This window comes from Astyanax mexicanus, chromosome 2 (assembly GCF_023375975.1).
Source record: "Astyanax mexicanus isolate ESR-SI-001 chromosome 2, AstMex3_surface, whole genome shotgun sequence".
NCBI classification, from domain to species: Eukaryota; Metazoa; Chordata; class Actinopteri; order Characiformes; family Acestrorhamphidae; genus Astyanax; species Astyanax mexicanus.
The window spans coordinates 5,144,989-5,165,712 of NC_064409.1; the positions used below are offsets into that span (position 1 = coordinate 5,144,989).

General features: G+C 39.6%; 1 protein-coding gene across 12 annotated transcripts in view; it reads right to left on the reverse strand.

Moving 5' to 3' along the window:
- Window positions 1-20,724, reverse strand: part of erc1b (ELKS/RAB6-interacting/CAST family member 1b) — a 385,708-nt gene that overhangs the window by 262,834 nt on the left and 102,150 nt on the right. For all 12 annotated transcript variants that reach the window (XM_049475044.1, XM_049475045.1, XM_049475043.1 and 9 more), the window contains one exon: window positions 1,619-1,756. In XM_049475044.1, coding sequence (XP_049331001.1) covers window positions 1,619-1,756 — 138 coding nt within the window. The remainder of the gene's footprint in view (window positions 1-1,618; window positions 1,757-20,724) is intronic.

Here is a 20,724-nt window from a genome sequence, read left to right on the forward strand (position 1 = left end):
ATTGATAGATAGACAGATAGACAGATAGACAGATAGATAGATAGACAGATAATAAGGAAATTTATTGTTCTAATTTATTGTTCTAATTTTCTGAAACACTGATTTTTGGGTTTTCACTGGCTCTAAGACACAATTATCTGAAAATAAAACTGAATTACTGAAATAAAGCATGGAAATTTAACTGACATGTTCTATACATTTTTAAATATGTTTTTGTATTATTATTTATCATGCAGGGAAGGAATAAATACATGCACATACAAAAAGATATGGCTACTTTAAATGCTGTATACCACTTTTCGCATAATTCATAAAATTCAGCAAATAAGTATAAGTGCATGACTTCTTTTTGTTTCATCTACAGATCTATACAGATTTAGCTTCCAGCAGACTGAGGCTCAAACCTTGATAGAAACAGTCATGTGGCCAGAACCTGGGCTACATCTGGCATTTACAAGTGGCCCACATACCACTTAGACTGATGGTCCAGAAGTGGTCCAGATGTGGTTTTGTGGGTTTGATGCAGAGACCATTAAATATATATATATTCAGAGCATATTAACGTTGAAATCTGAGAACCCCAATAATTTCCATCTAATCATCTAATAATCACCTTCAGATTTTCTTTATTAGCTCCACAATCTGTGTGTTAAACTTGAGTCAGCGGTGAAATCTGCAGAGAGGTAGATTTCCAGAAGAACTGATGCATATACAGGTAATGTATATATATATATATTTAGCTCTGGGACAAAACAAGATACCACTTCAGTTACTGAATCAGTTTCTCTGATTTTGCTATTTATAGGTTTATGTTAGAGTAAAATGAGCATTGCTGTTTTATTCTATAAACTACAGACAACATTTATCCTAAGTTCCAAATACGATTATTGTAATGTAGAGCATTTATTTGAAAAAAAATGAGAAATGGCTGAAATAACAAAAAAAGATGCAGAGCTTTCAGACCTCAAATAATGCAAAGAAAACAAGTTCATATTCATAAAGTTTTAAGAGTTCAGAAATCAATATTTGGTGGAATAATTCTGTTTTTTAATCACAGTTTTCATGCATCTTGGCATCATGTTCTTTTCCTCCACCAGTCTTACACACTGCTTTTGGATAACTTTATGCTGCTTTACTCCTGGTGCAAAAATTCAAGCAGTTCAGTTTGGTGGTTTGATGGTTTGTGATCATCCGTCTTCCTCTTGATTATATTCCAGAGGTTTTCAATTTGGTAAAATCAAAGAAACTCATCATTTTAAAGTGGCCACTTATTTTTCCAGAGCTGTATTTATATACATATACAGAAGCCTCTAGTGTGTTAAAAAAAACCACTAATAAAGTAAAGACACAGAGTCAATAAATATTAATAGAGTCATTGCCACTATTAGTTAATTCCTAAGTTTTAAAACACTTTTGAACAGGTAACATTAATTTAGATTCTGTTTCTGTTATTTTTGTGTTTAAAAACACTTACTGGGTATTAAGATTCACTAAATATATATTGTGATTGATGTTTGATAAGCTACAGAGGATGTGTTTAATAAATGTTTTTTTTCTTAATATATTATATGATAAATATAAAATGCGTCAAAAATTTTGCCAGAGGGTGACCACCCACCTTCTCAGCCAGAGCCTCCTCCAGGGTGGTGAGAGCTGTGTCAGTGTTGGAGGTGTCGGCCTGCAGGGATTTGACTCTCTCCTTCAAACTGCTCATCTGCTTTTCCTTATCTCTCAACTGCTCCTGCAAGTTCTCAATCTGAGGAGAGAGAAAGAGAGAGATGAAATAAGAAACTTAGTATATAAACACACAGTTTAAAGTCTTGAAACAATATCCTAACAAAAAAATAGACAAACAAAAAATATATATACAGCCCTTACAATTTAGAGACCACTTCAGTTTCTGAATCAGTTTCTCTGATGTTGCTATTTATAGGTTTATGTTTGAGTAAAATGAACATTGTTGTTTTATTCTATAAACTACAGACAACATTTCTCCCAAATTCCAAAGAAATATATTGTCATTTAGAGCATTTATTATTATACCTAAAATAATGCTAAGAAAACAAGTTCATGGTTTAAAAATTAATATTTGGTGGATTAACTGTGGTTTTTAATCTTTTTTTTATGCATCTTGGCATCATATTCTCCTCCACCAGTCTTACACACTGCTTTTGGATAACGTTATGCTGCTTTACTCCTGGTGCAAAAAGTCAAGCAGTTCAGTTTGGTTTGATGGCTTGTGATCATCCATCTTCCTCTTGATTATATTCCAGAGGTTTTCAATTTGGTAAAATCGAAGAAATTCAGAATTTTTAAGTGCTCTCTTATTTTTTTTCCAGAGCGGTATAAATTATATCCTTTAGTCTAATATAATATGACAGTGAGAGTCATGTAATCTGCTTACAGCACTTCATGCTTCCCTCTGCTACTGACTACTTTTATGGAGATGCTGATTTCATTTTCCAGCAGGATTTGGCACACTGCCAAACACTGTCAAAAATACTATTAGTTTTTTTTTTGTTTGTTTTTTTCATTGGCTGTAAGCCATAATCATCAACAATAAAATAAAAAATAAAATCTTAAAATAGATTGTTCTGTGTGTAATACATATATGTAATATATGAATTACTAAAATAAAGTAACTTTTCAGTGATTATATATATATATATATTTTTTTTTTTTTAATGAACTAGTATAAGCCAACATAATGATATCATTAAAGGCAGTGCTCTACTCTTAATTCTGTCTCTTGAATGCATATTATTTATTTATGCACCACTGATAATTGCATTATATTTTTCCACTACCAAACACTTTACCAGAGGAGAAAAAAACAACCAGGTCCAAAAAAAAAAAAAACTGTCTCTGCAATAATCACCCAATTTTCAGTTTTGACTCGAAACAAAAAATGACCTCATTAGAGTCATATTCCAAGCTAATTTTCTTCATAAAACTTTCCTTATCAGCGTCCGCGGCTGCTGTGAAGCCTGCGCCAGGCGGGAGCTGATAAATGACAGGGGAGATGGGCATTCTGCAAACTCAATCCATTCATCATGCGGCGACAGCTCAATGAAAAGACTGACTGTTCCTGTCCCCCCATTTCACATTCAATTAAACACTGACGGACTTGATAAATAGTCGCAATTCATTTCTTTTCCCAATCACTCGGAAAAATAAACCGCTGTCAATAAGCCCCTCCCCCCCCCGAGCACTTCTATACACCCAGCACGTCCGGCCTCGCACTGAGCACGGGCCGGAGCTAACGGGTGATCAAGATGCAGAGAGCAGAAGAAACAATAAACCACATCAATTCTGAACGGGAGACTCTTTCACTCGTCCTCTTTCAACAAGAACACCGAATTCCTTCAGCTTTGAGTTGTTGCCATGGATACAGCATTGCAGAAAGCAAGGCGGAGACAGCGGAGGTTAAGTCTCTGAATGTGACTAAATTAATACGAGTAATGAAGAAAAACTGCGAATTCTGTCAAGTGTGAAAGACGTGTGGAGTTAGGGATCAAGCAATAAAGGAGAGTCTCTGTCTGTCTGTCTGTCTGTCTTGGTCTTTGTCTCTCTTTCTCTCTCTATCAGTCTGTGTCTCTTTCTCTGTTGGTGTCTCTCTGTCTCTGTCTGTGTATGTCTCTTTTCTCTGTCTGGGTCTCTCCTTCTGTCTCAACGTCTCTCTCTCCCTCTGTCTGTCTGTGTGTGTCTCTCTTTCTCAGTCTGTCTGTGTGTGTCTCTCTCTTTCTCAGTCTGTCTGTCTGTCTGTCTGTTTGTCTGCATGCACTAGAAATAAGTGAAGTGTGGACTTAGGAATCAAGCAATGAAGGAGTGTTTCTCTCTCTATCCATCTGTCTCTCTCTCTCTCTATATATATATATATATATATATCTCTTTCACTCTGTCTGTGTCTCTGTCTCTCTGTCTATGTCTCTCTTTCTGTCTTTGTCTGTGTGTCTCTCTCAATCTGTTTCTCTCTCTGTCTGTGTGTCTCTCTCTCTCTCTCTGTTGCTCTTTCTCTCTGTCTGTGTCTCTCTCAATTCAACAGTGCTTTATTGGCATGAATGTAAAAGTCAACACTATTGCCAAAGCATAAAACAGAAAACAAACAATAATAATAATAATTAATAATAAATAATTAAAAGAAAGATTACATATATACAATTACACCAACAGAAATGATTATTTACAGGATTAACACTTATAATTATTATTAATGATCATTCAAATAGAAGGAAATAAGAGTGTGGAGACTTTATAAATGTGTAATAATATCAATGAATCAGTAATATTTTAAATGAGTTATAATAATTTATATTGTGTGGTTTTGTCCCTCAGGTTGTGACAGTCTGTAACATATCGAGCTGCCTGAGTGATCAGCTCTCTCTTCTCTCCCAGTATATACTGGAGCTTCTCAGAGTCTGAGCAGAGCTGGAACTCAGGGCAGACTCTGCTCGTTCTCTGGTAGAACCGGGTTCTCACAGACTCATATCTAGAACATTCTGTGAGGAAATGCAGCTCTGTCTCCACCACTGCGAGATCACACAGTGTCTCTCTCTCTCTCTGTCTGTGTGTGTCTCTCTCGGTCTGTGTCTGTGTGTGTCTCTCTCTGTCTGTGTCTGTGTGTGTCTCTCTCTGTCTGTGTCTGTGTGTGTCTCTCTCTGTCTGTGTCTGTGTGTGTCTCTCTCGGTCTGTGTCTGTGTGTGTCTCTCTCGGTCTGTGTCTGTGTGTGTCTCTCTCGGTCTGTGTGTGTCTCTCTCGGTCAGTGTGTGTCTCGCTCTCTCTGTCTGTGTGTGTGTCTCGCTCTCTCTGTCTGTGTGTGTGTCTCGCTCTCTCTGTCTGTGTGTGTGTCTCGCTCTCTCTGTCTGTGTGTGTGTCTCGCTCTCTCTCTGTTTGTGTGTGTGTCTCTCTCTCTCTCTCTGTGTGTCTCTCTCTCTCTCTGTGTGTGTCTCTCTCTCTCTGTCTGTGTGTGTCTCGCTCTCTCTGTTTGCCTGTCTCTCTCTGTCTGCCTGTTTCTCTCTGTCTGCCTGTTTCTCTCTGTCTGCGTGTCTCTTTCTCTGTCTGTGTCTCTCTCTCTCTCTGCCTGTGTGTGTCTCTCTCTGCCTGTGTGTGTCTCTCTCTGCCTGTGTGTGTGTCTCTCTGCCTGTGTGTGTGTCTCTCTGCCTGTGTGTGTGTCTCTCTGCCTGTGTCTGTGTGTGTCTCTCTCTGTCTGTGTCTGTCTCTCTCTGTCTGTGTCTGTCTCTCTCTGTCTGTGTCTGTCTCTCTCTGTCTGTGTCTGTCTCTGTCTGTCTGTGTCTGTCTCTGTCTGTGTATGTCTGTCTGTGTCTGTGTCTGTCTCTCTCTGTCTGTGTGTGTCTCTCTCTCTGTCTGTGTGTGTCTCTCTCTCTGTCTGTGTCTGTCTCTCTCTGTCTGTGTCTGTCTCTCTCTGTCTGTGTCTGTCTCTCTCTGTCTGTGTCTGTCTCTCTCTGTCTGTGTCTGTCTCTCTCTGTCTGTGTGTGTCTCTCTCTGTCTGTGTGTGTCTCTCTCTGTCTGTGTGTGTCTCTCTCTGTCTGTGTGTGTCTCTCTCTGTCTGTCTGTGTCTCTCTCTGTCTGTGTGTGTCTCTCTCTGTCTGTGTGTGTCTCTCTCTGTCTGTGTGTGTCTCTCTCTGTCTGTGTGTGTCTCTCTCTGTCTGTGTGTGTCTCTCTCTGTCTGTGTGTGTCTCTCTCTGTCTGTGTGTGTCTCTCTCTGTCTGTGTGTGTCTCTCTCTGTCTGTGTGTGTCTCTCTCTGTCTGTGTGTGTGTCTCTCTGTCTGTGTGTGTGTCTCTCTCTGTCTGTGTGTGTGTCTCTCTGTCTGTGTGTGTGTCTCTCTGTCTGTGTGTGTGTCTCTCTGTCTGTGTGTGTGTCTCTCTGTCTGTGTGTGTGTGTCTCTCTCTGTGTGTGTGTGTGTCTCTCTCTCTGTGTGTGTGTCTCTCTCTCTCTGTGTGTGTGTGTCTCTCTCTCTGTGTGTGTGTGTCTCGCTCTCTCTCTCTGTCTGTGTGTCTCGCTCTCTCTCTCTGTCTGTGTGTCTCGCTCTCTCTCTCTGTCTGTGTGTGTCTCGCTCTCTCTCTCTGTCTGTGTGTGTCTCGCTCTCTCTGTCTGTGTGTATCTCGCTCTCTCTGTCTGTGTGTATCTCGCTCTCTCTGTCTGTGTCTGCCTGTCTCTCTCTGTCTGTGTCTGCCTGTCTCTCTCTGTCTGTGTCTGCCTGTCTCTCTGTGTCTGCCTGTCTCTCTGTGTCTGCCTGTCTCTCTGTGTCTGCCTGTCTCTCTGTGTCTGCCTGTCTCTCTCTGTCTGCCTGTTTCTCTCTGTCTGCCTGTTTCTCTCTGTCTGCCTGTTTCTCTCTGTCTGCCTGTTTCTCTCTGTCTGCCTGTTTCTCTCTGTCTGCCTGTTTCTCTCTGTCTGCCTGTCTCTGCGAGCGTCTGTTGGAGGAAAATGGAGCGTGAATGAAATTTAATGGATGGCTCAATAGTTAGCTTGCTGGATTAGCATTCTTGCTAACCAGTCACACTAATAAACAGCAGGGCAGCATGAGAAGCAGCCACAAACACACTCACAACAGAGAAACTTGGGACAACATGAGAGAAATGTGAGATTAAGTGATATGCATACTTTTACACATGGAATCGTACAAGTGTACTAAGATTTCAAAATGAGTTACGCGAAATCCCTCACTCCATTCCTCATCCCTCCATTTATTTTCACACAACCCCTGCTCCTTTCAGTGCAGGCCAGAGTAAGCTGTGAGCATCGCCGATCTTAATGATCCGAAAGCCCACTCTTCTTCTCAGTGCCTTCAAAAGGGCAAGAATTAAATGTCTGCAGCGCTGCCCTAATCAGGTTTCCTAACCCGATCTCCACCACAGATAAAGCCGTGTCAACTTATGAATTTAATTAAAAGAATGGATGTTTTGGCAAAAGGCTTCCAAAGGCAAACAAATGATGATAGTGGGAAAAGTGAGAAGAAACTGGATAATGAACTTGCCCTGGTTCAAACAACTACAGTTGTTTCCCTGAGTAATATAAGCGATGGAGCAGTTTATTTCTTTAAATAATTTCAGACATGTTTGGACAGATGTCAGGGGCTGAAGCGCTTCACTGATCCAGCAGGCGTTTTTATGTTGGTGTCAGTGGTGGAACATGCCTGAGTAATTTAACAGTACTTTTTTAACAGTACTTTATAATTGTACTTCTATTTGGAAGTAGTGCTGCATGATATATCATTTAAGCCTCTCTCTAAACACGTCATGTTGCAATGTTTTAAATCTTGACGGAAGAAGTAGATACACAGCGCTGTCTCTGTGTCTGTGTGAGCGACAGGCTGCTGCTGCCTGAGAAGCGTAGGGGGGGGTGGCCTCCATCCACATGGTTGGGCACGTGCTTGTAAACGTGAGCACGTGTTTAAAGCTGTACACCTCAGTCCAGCAGAGTTTTGCAGCGCAGATATTTCCAGTTAAAGCTGAACTCACGCTTTTAATCCAAGAAAAACAAATGCTCTTATTTACCTTTAAAAATCCATTTAAAGGCGCCGAGTGGTCCAGCGGTCTAAGGCGCTGCCACTATGAGCAGGAGGTCGCAGGTTCGAACCCCCGCTCATGCAGCTTTGCCATCAAGCTGCCGGCGTCAGAGGGAGCAAAATTGGCCCTGCTCCCTCTGGGTGGGTAGATGGCGCTCTCTCCCCACATCACTCCTAGGGTGATGTCTGCAGCACAGGGCGTCTGTGAGCTGATGTACCGGAGCCGAGCCGCTGTGCTTTCCTCCAAGCGCGCTGGCTGCTCGGCAATGCTGCATCAGCAGCAGCTCGAAAAGAAGCGGTGGCTGGCTTCACCTGTGTCGGAGGAAACATGTGCTAGTCTTCACCCTCCTGGTGTGTTGTGGCATCACTAGTGATAGGGGGAGTCCTAATGAGTGGGTTGGGTAATTGGCCGTGTAATTTGGGGAGAAAAATGGGAAAAAATTAGAAATAAAAAATAAATAAATAAATAAATAAAAAAAATCAATTTAAACGTATATATGTATGTATATACGTATATATATATATTAAACAATGCAGAGCCATGGACTGAGTCGTCCCTTTAATCAGGTATATATATATATATATATATATATATATATATATATATATATATATATATACACGTATATCACTAGGGCATCACAGAGCACTCTGATACCTAGACCAATTGTGCTTTGTCAGGGTTCTGGCAGCTGATGGCAAGCTGAATGACCAGGATTCAAACAGGCGATCTCCTGATCAGATATTGGGTTTTCGAAGCTAATTTAAACTCGCTATTCAGACTACTATGATTTGGTTCTTTACATTCTTACTGCAGGGAATGAAAAATCAGTTGTCATTTTTATTATCCTAATATCATTAACAGATAGATAGGTTAATTCTATAGATGTTAAAGATAATTGTATAGATTAATTTTAAATGTTGCAACATAAAACATCATGCATATTATTTTTAAAGCGTATTCTTTAAGAATAATGTTCCTATACTTTTCCACTTCTAGAGAAAGGTTAAGAAACTGGTCATTGGTAGACTGCAGTGTTTTGGACATGCTATTGCATCCTTCTCCAGAGTAACCACAGTGTTTCAAGGACACGCACAACAGGGTGGGGGGAGCGAGAGTGAGACGGGGAGAGAGAGAGAGAGAGAGAAACAGAGAGACAGAGAGAGAGAGAGATAAAACCGAGATACAGAGCGATAAGCATGCAGAAAACATTTCCAGACGCTCATTAATCAACCCTGCACCTGACAGCTGAACTGACAGCTCCACCTGTCTGTCAGAGCACACACACCACTCAGCTGAGTGTCTCTCTAAACATACACACACACACACACACACTCTCTCTCTCACACACTCACGTCTGAATCCATTCACATACTTGACATTCAAGGAAATTTGCCTTTGCCTTTGATGGTGGCTGTAGTTGTTCTGAAGGCTGGCTAGCTGCCTGATTTCCGCTGAGCTCTCGTCTCTTTATGAACTTCAGACCAAACTTTCAGTCACTGCAAAACTGCTGATTTTAAACAGGAGTGGAGATATTCTATTAGGACTGTTAGGAGTTCACTAAAAAGTTATTATAGAGTTTACAGCCAGCAAAAAACTCAAAAATGATGAGTTTCTTTGACTTTACCAAATTAAAAAACCTCTATAATATAATCAAGAGGAAGATGGATGATCACAAGCCATCAAACCACCAAACTGAACTGCTTGATTTTTTGCACCAGGAGTAAAGCAGCATAAAGTTATCCAAAAGCAGTGTGTAAGACTGGTGGAGGAGAACATGATGCCAAGATGCATGATTACAAACTGTGATTAAAAAACAGGGTTATTCCACCAAATATTGATTTCTGAACTCCTAAAACTTTATGAATATGAACTTGTTTTCTTTGCATTATTTGAGGTCTGAAAACTCATTTTTCATTTTCATTTTGCAAATAAACGCTCTACATGACAATATTTTTTATTTTGAATATTTATATTCCTATAAATCGCAAAATTAAAGAAACTGATTCAGAAACTGATCTTTTTCCAGTGCTGTATTACACACTGCAGTTCAATTAGGACTGCTGGAGCAGCATTAGCACTATCTGCTTACTGTGCTAAGCGCTAGCTCTTTAGCCGTTCGCAGGTGAGTATATCGGACTCCAGCCTGTGCGTTTAGCATGCTAAAACAAGCTACATGGGACGAACTGATTATATTGCCCTGCTTATATTGCCCTGTCTTACTTAGGGTTATTCAGTGTAGCGCTGTCAGGTGGCATTTATCCGGTGCACCTTTACAGTGATTAAAAAAAATAAATAAACAGTAACTGCATCATCATTACATCTAATGTGACTAGATTTGGGCAGTATAGCTGTACTAAACCTGTACTTTAGTATACTGCAGTATGTTTACTGCAGTATTACGACAGAATCTCCAAATTAGGATGGTATTTCGCAATAATGTAAAATGTACGATGGCGGTACATGGTGGTATTGCTATGGGAGGTCACAGATTAGCAATTTCACTCTCTGAAAACTAGAAAAGAGTTTATCCAGAGACTAGTTGGAAAGATCACCCTTAATGTGGAAATGTGAGCAAGTGAAGTAGCCATACCAAGAAGAAAAAGAATGTATTTTGTGCATTATGGATGCAAATTTAAAATTTAATCCTGTCAGCTGATACACAACACAAAAAACACTAAAACACAGAATCATAATAGCCTATACCAAATCTCAAATTAGAGTAAACCAGTTATAAACTCAACTACTATCCTGGAGAACAGAATAAATACCAAATTTACAAACTGAATACTGATCTGCTTTCTTACACTAAACCATTAATACATACATTTGCTGCTTCCCAAACAATAACAGAAGAGACAGATCCAAACCAGTGACTGAAATGTTTAATATTACGTATTTAAGTATGTGTGATTGTTTCTGTGTTTTGACAGAACAAATGTGAATGTATGTCACTAAAGCAAATTGTACTGAATGGAATGAAAAGAGATGCAAGAATGAGAATGGAAATTAAAAGAGAGGAGAAATACAGGAAAGGAGAGAGAGAGAGATAAATAGAGGGAGAGGGAGAGACAGATGGAGTGAGAGGGATGTGGTGTGTGAATTATTAAAGAGTGTTTTGTTTCACTTAGTGATCTGCAGCGTGTCAGCATGGCATGTGCTCTGGCTACAGACAACAAGATATTTACACACACACACAGACACACAGAGAGAGAGAGAGAGAGAGAGAGAGAGAGAGAGAGAGAGAGAAATTGTGCATTTACAGTGAGTTGCATCAGAACTGTATGCAATGTGCAAACAGAAGAAAACAACACCGTAAATCCTCTGAGAAGAGGAGAGGAGGAGGGGAGAAAACAGTGAACAGGAGCAAAAGCACAGAAAAGATGAGCAAAAGAGGATAAAGAGTGATAGAGGAAGAGGAGAGGAGAGACACAAGATGGTAGAGGAGAGGAGAGAAAAGAGGGGGAGGACAGGAGAGAGACAGAATGAGGAGTAAAAGAGATACAAAAAGGGAGAGAGGCAAGGAGGAGAGAACAGGAGAGATAAGGAGGATAAGAGGAGAGACACAAGGACAATGAGAGGAGAAACACAAGGAGGAGGAGAGGAGAGACAAGGACAATGAGAGGAAAGATACAAGGAGAAGGAGAGGAGAGACACAAGGACAATGAGAGGAGAAACACAAGGAGGAGGAGAGGAGAGACAAGGACAATGAGAGGAAAGATACAAGGAGAAGGAGAGGAGAGACACAAGGAGAATGAGAGGAAAGATACATGGGGAGGAGAGGAGAGACAAGGACAATGAGAGGAAAGATACAAGGAGGAGAGGAGAGAGACACTGAGAATGAGAGAATAGGAGAGACAAGGAGGATGAGAGAATAGGAGAGACAAGGAGGATGAGAAGTGAGTCACAGAGAGGAAGAGAGACAAGGAGGAGAAGAGACACAATGAGAATTTAGATGAGAGACACAAAGAGGAGGAGAGACCAGGTGGAGGGGAGAACAGTAGAGACAAGAAGAATGATAGGAGAGCCTCAAAAAGGAGGAGACAAGAAGGATCAGATAAGAGACACAAAGAGGAGAAAAGACAAGGAGAGAAGAGCCAAGGAGGATGAGGGGAGAGAGACAAAAAGGAGGAGAGACAAGAAGAAAGAGAGAAGAGACACAAGGAGGATGAGGGGAGAGAGACAAAAAGGAGGAGAGACAAGAAGAAAGAGAGAAGAGACACAAGAAGGATGAGGGGAGAGAGACAAAAAGGAGGAGAGACAAGAAAAAAGAGAGAAGAGACACAAGGAGGATGAGGGGAGAGAGACAAAAAGGAGGAGAGACAAGAAAAAAGAGAGAAGAGACACAAGGAGGATGAGGGGAGAGAGCCAAAAAGAAGAGGAGACAAGAAAAAAGAGAGAAGAGACACAAGGAGGATGAGGGGAGAGAGACAAAAAGGGGAGACAAGAAAAAAGAGAGAAGAGACACAAAGAGGATGAGGGGAGAGAGACAAAAAGAAGGGGAGACAAGGAGGATGAGAGGAAAGACACAAGGATGAGGAGAGGAAAAACACAAGGACAAGGAGGAGACACATAAGGAGGGGTAGAGCTGAGACAAGGATGTGGAAAAGAAATAAAAGGAGAGGTGACAAGGAGTCAGAGCCTAAAGAAGAGAAGAGGTGAGACAATAAGGAGGAGGATGAGAAATAGAGGAGAGACATAAGGAGGAAGAGAAGAGACAAGAATAGATACAAGGATGCAGAAAGGGGAGAGAATGATGCAAAGAAGAAATGAGAGGACAGAAGAACGAGAGACCTGAGGAGGAGAGAACAGAGGAGAGCAGTAAAAGAGGGATGAGGTGTAAAGAACAGGAATAAAGGAGATCTGAGAAAAAAAGAGAAAAGTAAAGAAGAGAAGGAAGTGTGTGTAAGACAACAGACAGTTTACATGTTTGTCTATGTTATACAAGGGTGTTTATTTTCTAGGGGGAAGGGTATGAACACACACACACACAAACACACACACCTGAGAAACGCAAATGAGTGTGAGGTGGGTGGCACTTGAATGGGTGAGACCTGACAGGAAAGTGACACACTGAAAGTTGTTCCATCTCAACAGCATGACTACACACACACACACAGACACACACAGACACACACAGACACACACAGACAGACACAGACAGACACACACACAGACACATAGACACATAGACACATAGACACATAGACACACACAGAGACACACACAGACACACACACACACACACACACACACACACACACACACATACACACACAGACAGTCACAGACAGTCACAGACAGTCACAGACACACACACACACAGACAGACACACACACAGACAGACACACACACAGACAGACACACAGTCACACACACAGACACACACAGTCACAGACACACACACACACACACACAGTCACAGACACACACACAGACACAGACAGTCACAGACACACACACAGACACAGACAGTCACAGACACACACACACACACACACAGTCACAGACACACACACAGACACACATAGTCACAGACACACACACAGACACACACAGTCACAGACACACACACACACACAGAGACAGACACACACACAGACAGACACACACACAGACACACACAGTCACAGACACACACAGACACACACACACAGACACACACACAGACACACACACAGACACACACACAGACACACACAGACACAGACACACACACAGACACACACACAGACACACACACACAGACAGACACACAGACAGACACACACACAGAAACACAGTCACACACACACACAGACACACACACAGACACACACACAGACACACACACAGACACACACACAGACACACACACAGACACAGACACACACAGACAGACACAGACACACACACACACACACAGACACACAGACACACACAGACAGACACACACACACAAACACACACACAGACACAGACACACAGACACACACACAGACACAGACACACAGACACACACAGACAGACACACACACACAGACACACACACAGACACAGACACGGACACACACAGACACACACAGACACACACAGACACACACAGACACAGACACAGACACACACACAGACACACACACAGACACACACACACAGACAGACACACACACAGAAACACAGTCACACAGTCACACAGACACACACACAGACACACACACAGACACACACACAGACACAGACACAGACACACACAGACAGACACAGACACACACAGACAGACACAGACACACACACACACACAGACACACAGACACACACAGACAGACACACACACACAAACACACACACAGTCACACAGTCACACACAGACACAGACACAGACACACACACAGTCACACAGTCACACACAGACACACACAGAGACACACACAGACACAGACACACACACACACAGACACACACAGAGACACACACACATACACACACACACAGACACACACAGAGACACACACAGAGACACACACAGAGACACAGATACACACACAGACACACACACACACAGACACAGACACAGACACACACACAGACACACTGACAGACACAGAGACACACAGAGACACACAGAGACACACAGAGACACACACAGACACACACAGACACACACAGACACCCACAGGCCCCACCCCTCTCTCTCTTTCAGACAGGGAAGATTTAGGAGTCTCTCTATTTGATGTAAGGGTTATCATTAATTTAATACACAGACCTTATTAGCATTCATGCCTCTACACACCCTCGCATGCTCTCTCTCTCCCTCTTTCTCTCTCACACACACCCACACACACACACAGAACACACAACACACAACATTAACACAACACACACACACACAAAATACACAAGAAACACAACACACACCTTAGCTTTGTTGTTTATGATTAAAATCAATTACATTGATTTTAACATGTAAGACAAATATAGAATTAGTATTCATTCATCTATTCTCTACTTTATGAATACTTTATAACATCATTTATTATAAAATATTTGGGTTTTATGTTGATATCCGCTGCTCTACTTAGTATTCATGATTTTAAAGCCATAAAGCTGCAGCCTAAACTGCAATAAACTGCAATAAACTGTAATAAACTGCATGTAAGTACAGGCTTTTGGTTAGAAAAGTTATCGTTAAATGGATTTTATCGTTAAACTGATTTATCATAATAACAACAATAAGAACAACAATAATCATCTAAATATCTAATTTCTAATTTATATTTAACATCAGAAAGTAGATTTTTGGATTCTTTTTATTTATTGTGCATTTTTTGCTCTAGTTTCATACATAAGGTGCTCCGGATAATAAGGCGCATTAAACCACACTAGTAAAGATGCCTACATCGAAGTGAGCAAGGGTGTCGCCATGTTTCCCTTCTAATGAGGAAGCTGGGGGAAGCATCTAAATAAACAAAACTGTAATTCTTAAAAAAATGTTTTCTTGTTTCTTTCAAAGTCAAACAAGCGCTGGATGTTAATCTGTTTATTTGGGTGAGTAAAGGCCTTCCGCTTGTTTACAGTAAGCTTAGATTTCCTATATTTTCTCTAAGGGTGAGTTTTTAGTGAAGTTTCTCCAGCACTATGGCTTGGAGCAGCAGCATTAGCATTACCACAGCCGTGGTTAGCGCTAGTAAATGCCGCTCGACAGTGCTACACTGAGGAACCCTGAGTGTTCCAGTAACCCAGGACTATATAAGCTAGAGGTCTTTGTCTTATATAGCTTGTTTTAACATGGTAAACACACAGACTACAGTCCAATATACTCACCTCTGAATGGCGGCAAATAAAGCGGCTAACGCTAATGCTGCTGCACCTAGCCTTAGTGCTGGAGAAACTTCACTGAAAACTCACACTAATACTGATGTACTTTAGCTAAGTGGCTTTGCTGCTCCTCAATTCCTGACTGGTAGAATTCATACATAAGGCACACCGAAATAAAAGATGCATTGTTTTTTAATTTTTGGGAAAATTAAAGGATTAGGTGCGCTTTATAATGCTTCCATCCACTAACAACTGCAACTTTCCTCACTCTATCCTACTCAAAAAAATGATAAATGTCCAAACCACTGGTTCTCCATGCTTATCTTGGATCTAATGTGAAAGAGTTTCCCCTTCCAACTTATCAGCCTCAAATTAAATCAAATAAAAGCGATTTCACAGATTGCTGAAAATGTGACTTTTCCATTAAAATGATAAACGGTGAATCTGAAGGAAGCATGCTCGATTAGAGGAAGAGAAAATATTCAGCTGTAAAAATAAGAAGGAAGTCACGAACATTCCACATGTAACACGACTGCTTGTGCGTTTGAGCGTGTGTACAAGGAATGTTAACACACACACACACACACACATATATATATATTATATAAATCACCAGAAATCACTACTGCACATATACAGTACCAGTCAAAAATGAGCTTTTTATGATTTATCTTTACATTGTTAATTTAATACTGAAGACTATACTTAAACTATATTATATAATATACTTATATACTTAAACTATATTATACTAATACTTAAAGCTCTACAGGAACACATGCATAATTATTCTATAAACTAACCATAATATATTTCATACTTTTTTCTTCTAATAATCACATTTATCTTTTAGGACAAATCTGCAATCTGGAATAGTTTTCTCAGCGTCTTGAAAGAAAGAAGGAGTTCCTGGAGGTGCTGAACAATAGTTGAAGCTCCAGCTCATCCCAATTAAATCTCCTCAAATCACCATCTCAGTTCATCAGAATTAAATCAGTGGATTAATGTGGAGGAATAACACTTTTTTTTTTACTGTTTACTACATAATTCTAGGTACTAGGTAATACTTAAACTTAAATTAGGCTATTATTAATGTCTGGTTATTATTTGCTTAATAAAGCCTTAATTAGACATTTGTAAATGATTTATTCACTACTTATTAGGCTTTATTCTGTGTTTTAAGTGTTATTGGTGCTTAATTAGGGGTCTGTGATTGATTAAATATTTATTCAGTTGTTTTATTGATTAATTAGTGATGAACAGAACCTCACTTTAGAATATGGTTCACATATTGGTGCATTAGTGACTTATTAACCCTTTATTAACTCTTAATAAACTCCAGCACAGTCATAACCTTAACTCACACAGATAAACTCAAACTGCTGCCAATTATAATAACTCTAATAACATGTAGAATTAGCTAATAGTTAATGCTTAATAATGTACTTAATTAACAGAGTGCTAACATAACTGTTTATTGTGCATTATAAGAACTAATACAGCCATTATTAATCATTTCCACATATTAGACCCGTCATTAAGCACCAATAACACTGAATACACAGAATAATAATTTACAAATGTCTAATTAAGGCTTTATTAAGCAAATATGAAGACATGAATAAGCACAGAATTTGTGTTCCTTAAAATAAAGTGTTACCGGTAACTGTTTTTTTATGTCATTTAATTCATTATGTACATTATAGACAATGAATGAGTATAGCGTGTCCAAACTTTTGACTGGTACTGTATCGGTAGATTTTCTGAAGTGAGGGGATTTTATTCAGGAGAACACGGCCGACTCGCTCTGGATGTGTTTGGTCTCTGTGCGCTCCTCTCATGCTCCGTGTGACCTGTGCTATGCTGTGCTGCAGGAGGCTGTGCATACCTCCACAGCACTGTCTCAATGTGTTATGGCCATCAGGAGCGGCTCTGGGCCGATGCACAGCGGCTATGGAAATATAATGGAAACAAAATGTTGCTCTTTCTGCGGCTGGAGAGCCCGAGCTCTGTTTCACAAAGAACCCGTATTCACCACGCGCCCCCAATGACTCCGAGAGAGAGAGAGAGAGAGAGAGAACGTGAGAGAGAGAGAGAGAGAGAGAGAGAGAGAACAAAAAAGAGAGAAAGAGCAAGTAAAGGAAAGAGAAAGCAGACAAAAGAAAGACAGAGAAAGAGAGAGAACGAGAGAGAGAGAGAACGAGAGAGAGAGAGAGCGAGAGAGAGAGAGAGCGAGAGAGAGAGAACGTGAGAGAGAGAGAACGTGAGAGAGAGAGAACGTGAGAGAGAGAGAACGTGAGAGAGAGAGAACGAGAGAAAACATGAGAGAGAGATAATGAGAGAGAGAGAGAAAGAGAACGAGAGGGAACAAGAAAGAAAGAGAGAGAGAGAGAGAGAGAGAGAGAGAGAGAGAGAGAGAAAGAAGCAGGGTGAGAGAATGTGAGAGAAACTTCTAAGGAGAGAGAGAGAGAGAGAGTGAAAGACAAAAAGCAAGAATGAGAGAAAGATAGAGATACAAGCAAAAGAGTGGAGAGAGACAGAAAGAGGAAAAAAAGGAAAAGCAAAAGAGAGAGAAACCAAGTAAGAAAGTAAAAGGAGAGAGTGATAGACAAACAGTGAGAAAGCACTAATGACTGAGATACATTGTGGAAAGGAAGAGAGGGGGGGGGAATGAAAAGTGAGACATAAAGAATCATTAGGAGAATTAGATAAAAAGAAATGAGGGAAAACATGGTGAGAGCACACGAATAGAAAATGGGGAAAAGAAGAGATAGAAAGAGAGAAATATTGAAAGGAAAAAAGTAAGTAAAAAGTAAGAGAAACCTGGGTAAGAGAGTAAAAGTGAGAGATAGAGTGAGAAAGAAAGGGTGACGCATAATGGAAGAGGGGAGAATGAGACAAAAAAGAGAAAAAAGGAAAAGCAAAAGAGAGAGACAGCGAGTACAAGCAAAAGGATGGCATGGAAAAGAGTACGAGACAGACAGAAACATGGGTGAGGCCAGAGAGAGAGAGAGAGAGAGCGAGAGAGAGAAATACATGTGAGAGCATACACAGAACTGTCTGGGTGCAACAAACAATAAAAAGAGAGAGAAATATTAAAAGTAATGGGGGGAGAAAAAGATGGAAAGAGACATAAAGAGAGAACGAGAGATAATTTGAGAAAGTAAGAAAGAGAGAAATATAGAGAGATACATGATGGAAGGGGGGAGAGAGACAGTAAAAATAGGAAAAGCAAAAGAGAGAAAACAAAAAGAAACAAGAGACAGAGAAAGAAATGAGAAAAGAGAGAGCGATAGAGAGAGAGAGAGAGAGAGATAGAAAGAGGAAGAGATAAATGTGAGAACAAACATGGGACTGTGTGCATACAACAAAGAAAAAGAAAAAAAGAGAGAAATAATAAAATTAAAGGAAAAATTATATAAATTAAAGAGAGGAAGTGAGAAACAGAGATATACATGGTGGAATGGGGAGAAAAAGAGAGAAATATTTAAGTTAAACGAAGAATAAGATAAATTAGTGAGAAGAAGTGAGAAATAGATATATACATGGTGGAGTGAGGGGATAAAAATATAAAAAGAGAGAGAAAGAGAGAAATTCAGAGTGAAAGTGTGTGAGAGAGTTGAGGAGTCAGTATTAGAGTACAGCAGCAGCAGCAGCAGCAGGAAGCTGAAGCTGATCTCAGGGCAGGATTTGTCCGGTCGGATCGGATCCTGCTGGAGCTGTGACTGATGAGGCCGATCAGGTTGTGAATGCAGGTCTGGAGGCGCGAGAGCGAGAGAGAAGCTCCACAGCTGGTCAGATGTGACCTGCAGTCCTGTGTGGCCGAGCTTCAGGCAGCAGCAGAGCAGAGGATGAGCAGAGACAGATGCTGGAGCACCAGAAACACAGTGTGCACTCACTCTCCATCACTCTCTTTACACCAGCAATCAGACCAGCACCATGCTCTAATTCACCTGAACAGGTACGTTCTCACACTCTACCCATCATTACAGCTTAATAACTCTGATCAGACGAGATCAAACTAACCAAAAACACAAGTTCTTACTTATTAAATTCACACAAATTATTCACTGAAAACATGATGCAAATAAAATATATATACAGACAAAAACAGAAGAAATAGAACCATTTTAACCCTTTCAGATCCTGCGTCAATAGATAGATAGATAGATAGAATGAGATAGATAGAATGAGATAGATAGATAGATAGAATGAGATAGATAGATAGATAGATAGATAGATAGATAGATAGATAGATAGATAGATAGATAGATAGATAGATAGATAGATAGATAGATAGACATTATTGATCCCCAAGGGGATATATATATATATTTTTTTTGATAGACAGATACTTTATTGATCCCCTATCAATAAATTATGATAATAATAAATTATAACATAAACAATAAATAAATTATTACAATGGATGTAATGTAGTTTTTTGTTTTAAATGTTTTGTTGCACAGAAGACTGAATGAGACCTAATTTTTACTATTTTTTTTTATTTAAAACACTTTTTATCATGTATAGGAATACATTAATTAAATAATTAATTTTAATATAGATTTAATATAATAATAGTAATAGTAGGAATATTATTTTATATTACAGACAGAAACAGCCTTTATATTTTTTTTCCATAATTAGAACATAATTCACGTCTGAAAGGGTCATAATAAGGCTTTATTTAAAATAAGTGTTTATTAATAGTGAACAGAGGAGTTTATTAATGGTTATTCATTAGGTTATAAACCATTCATAAGCAGTTAATACACATAAATAGAAAGAGCAACAATAATAATAGGGTAAAATTCCACATTCATTTATACTGTTAAACCTCAGATCTTGCTAGATGCTTATAATACTTTGTCTTTTTCATCAGTCAGCATTAACATTTCTGTTAATAATTGTATTGATTAAACTATTATAACATATTAAATGAAAAAAGCTTATTAAATTTTATTTCATTTATTACATATGTTAAAAACATCTGTTTTTACTGTTGTTCTTTCTATGTGTGTCGTAACAGTTTTCTGGCTGATATTACACTTAAAAAAATTGAGGATTTCAATTCAAGCATTAAGAAAAGGTTTTATTTTTAATAAAAAACAAATTATAAAAATCCTATCTGTAACTTTAAGATAAAATATTTACAAATATTGTAGTAAATCTGCAACTGAAAATGAAATAAAATGAATAAAAATCATTGGTGGTTTTCTAAACTTTTAGCATTTTGAAAATCAATCATTTCCTTTTATTTCATTATGGCTGTCTAGTTTTTATGTCTGAATTTAGGATGATTCCTATTACTGGAGTAGTGGACAGTGGACAGGCAGCTTCTCCAAATTTCCAAAGTTTCCTGTCTCAAAGTTTTCAGAAGCTAAATAACTAATTTTATT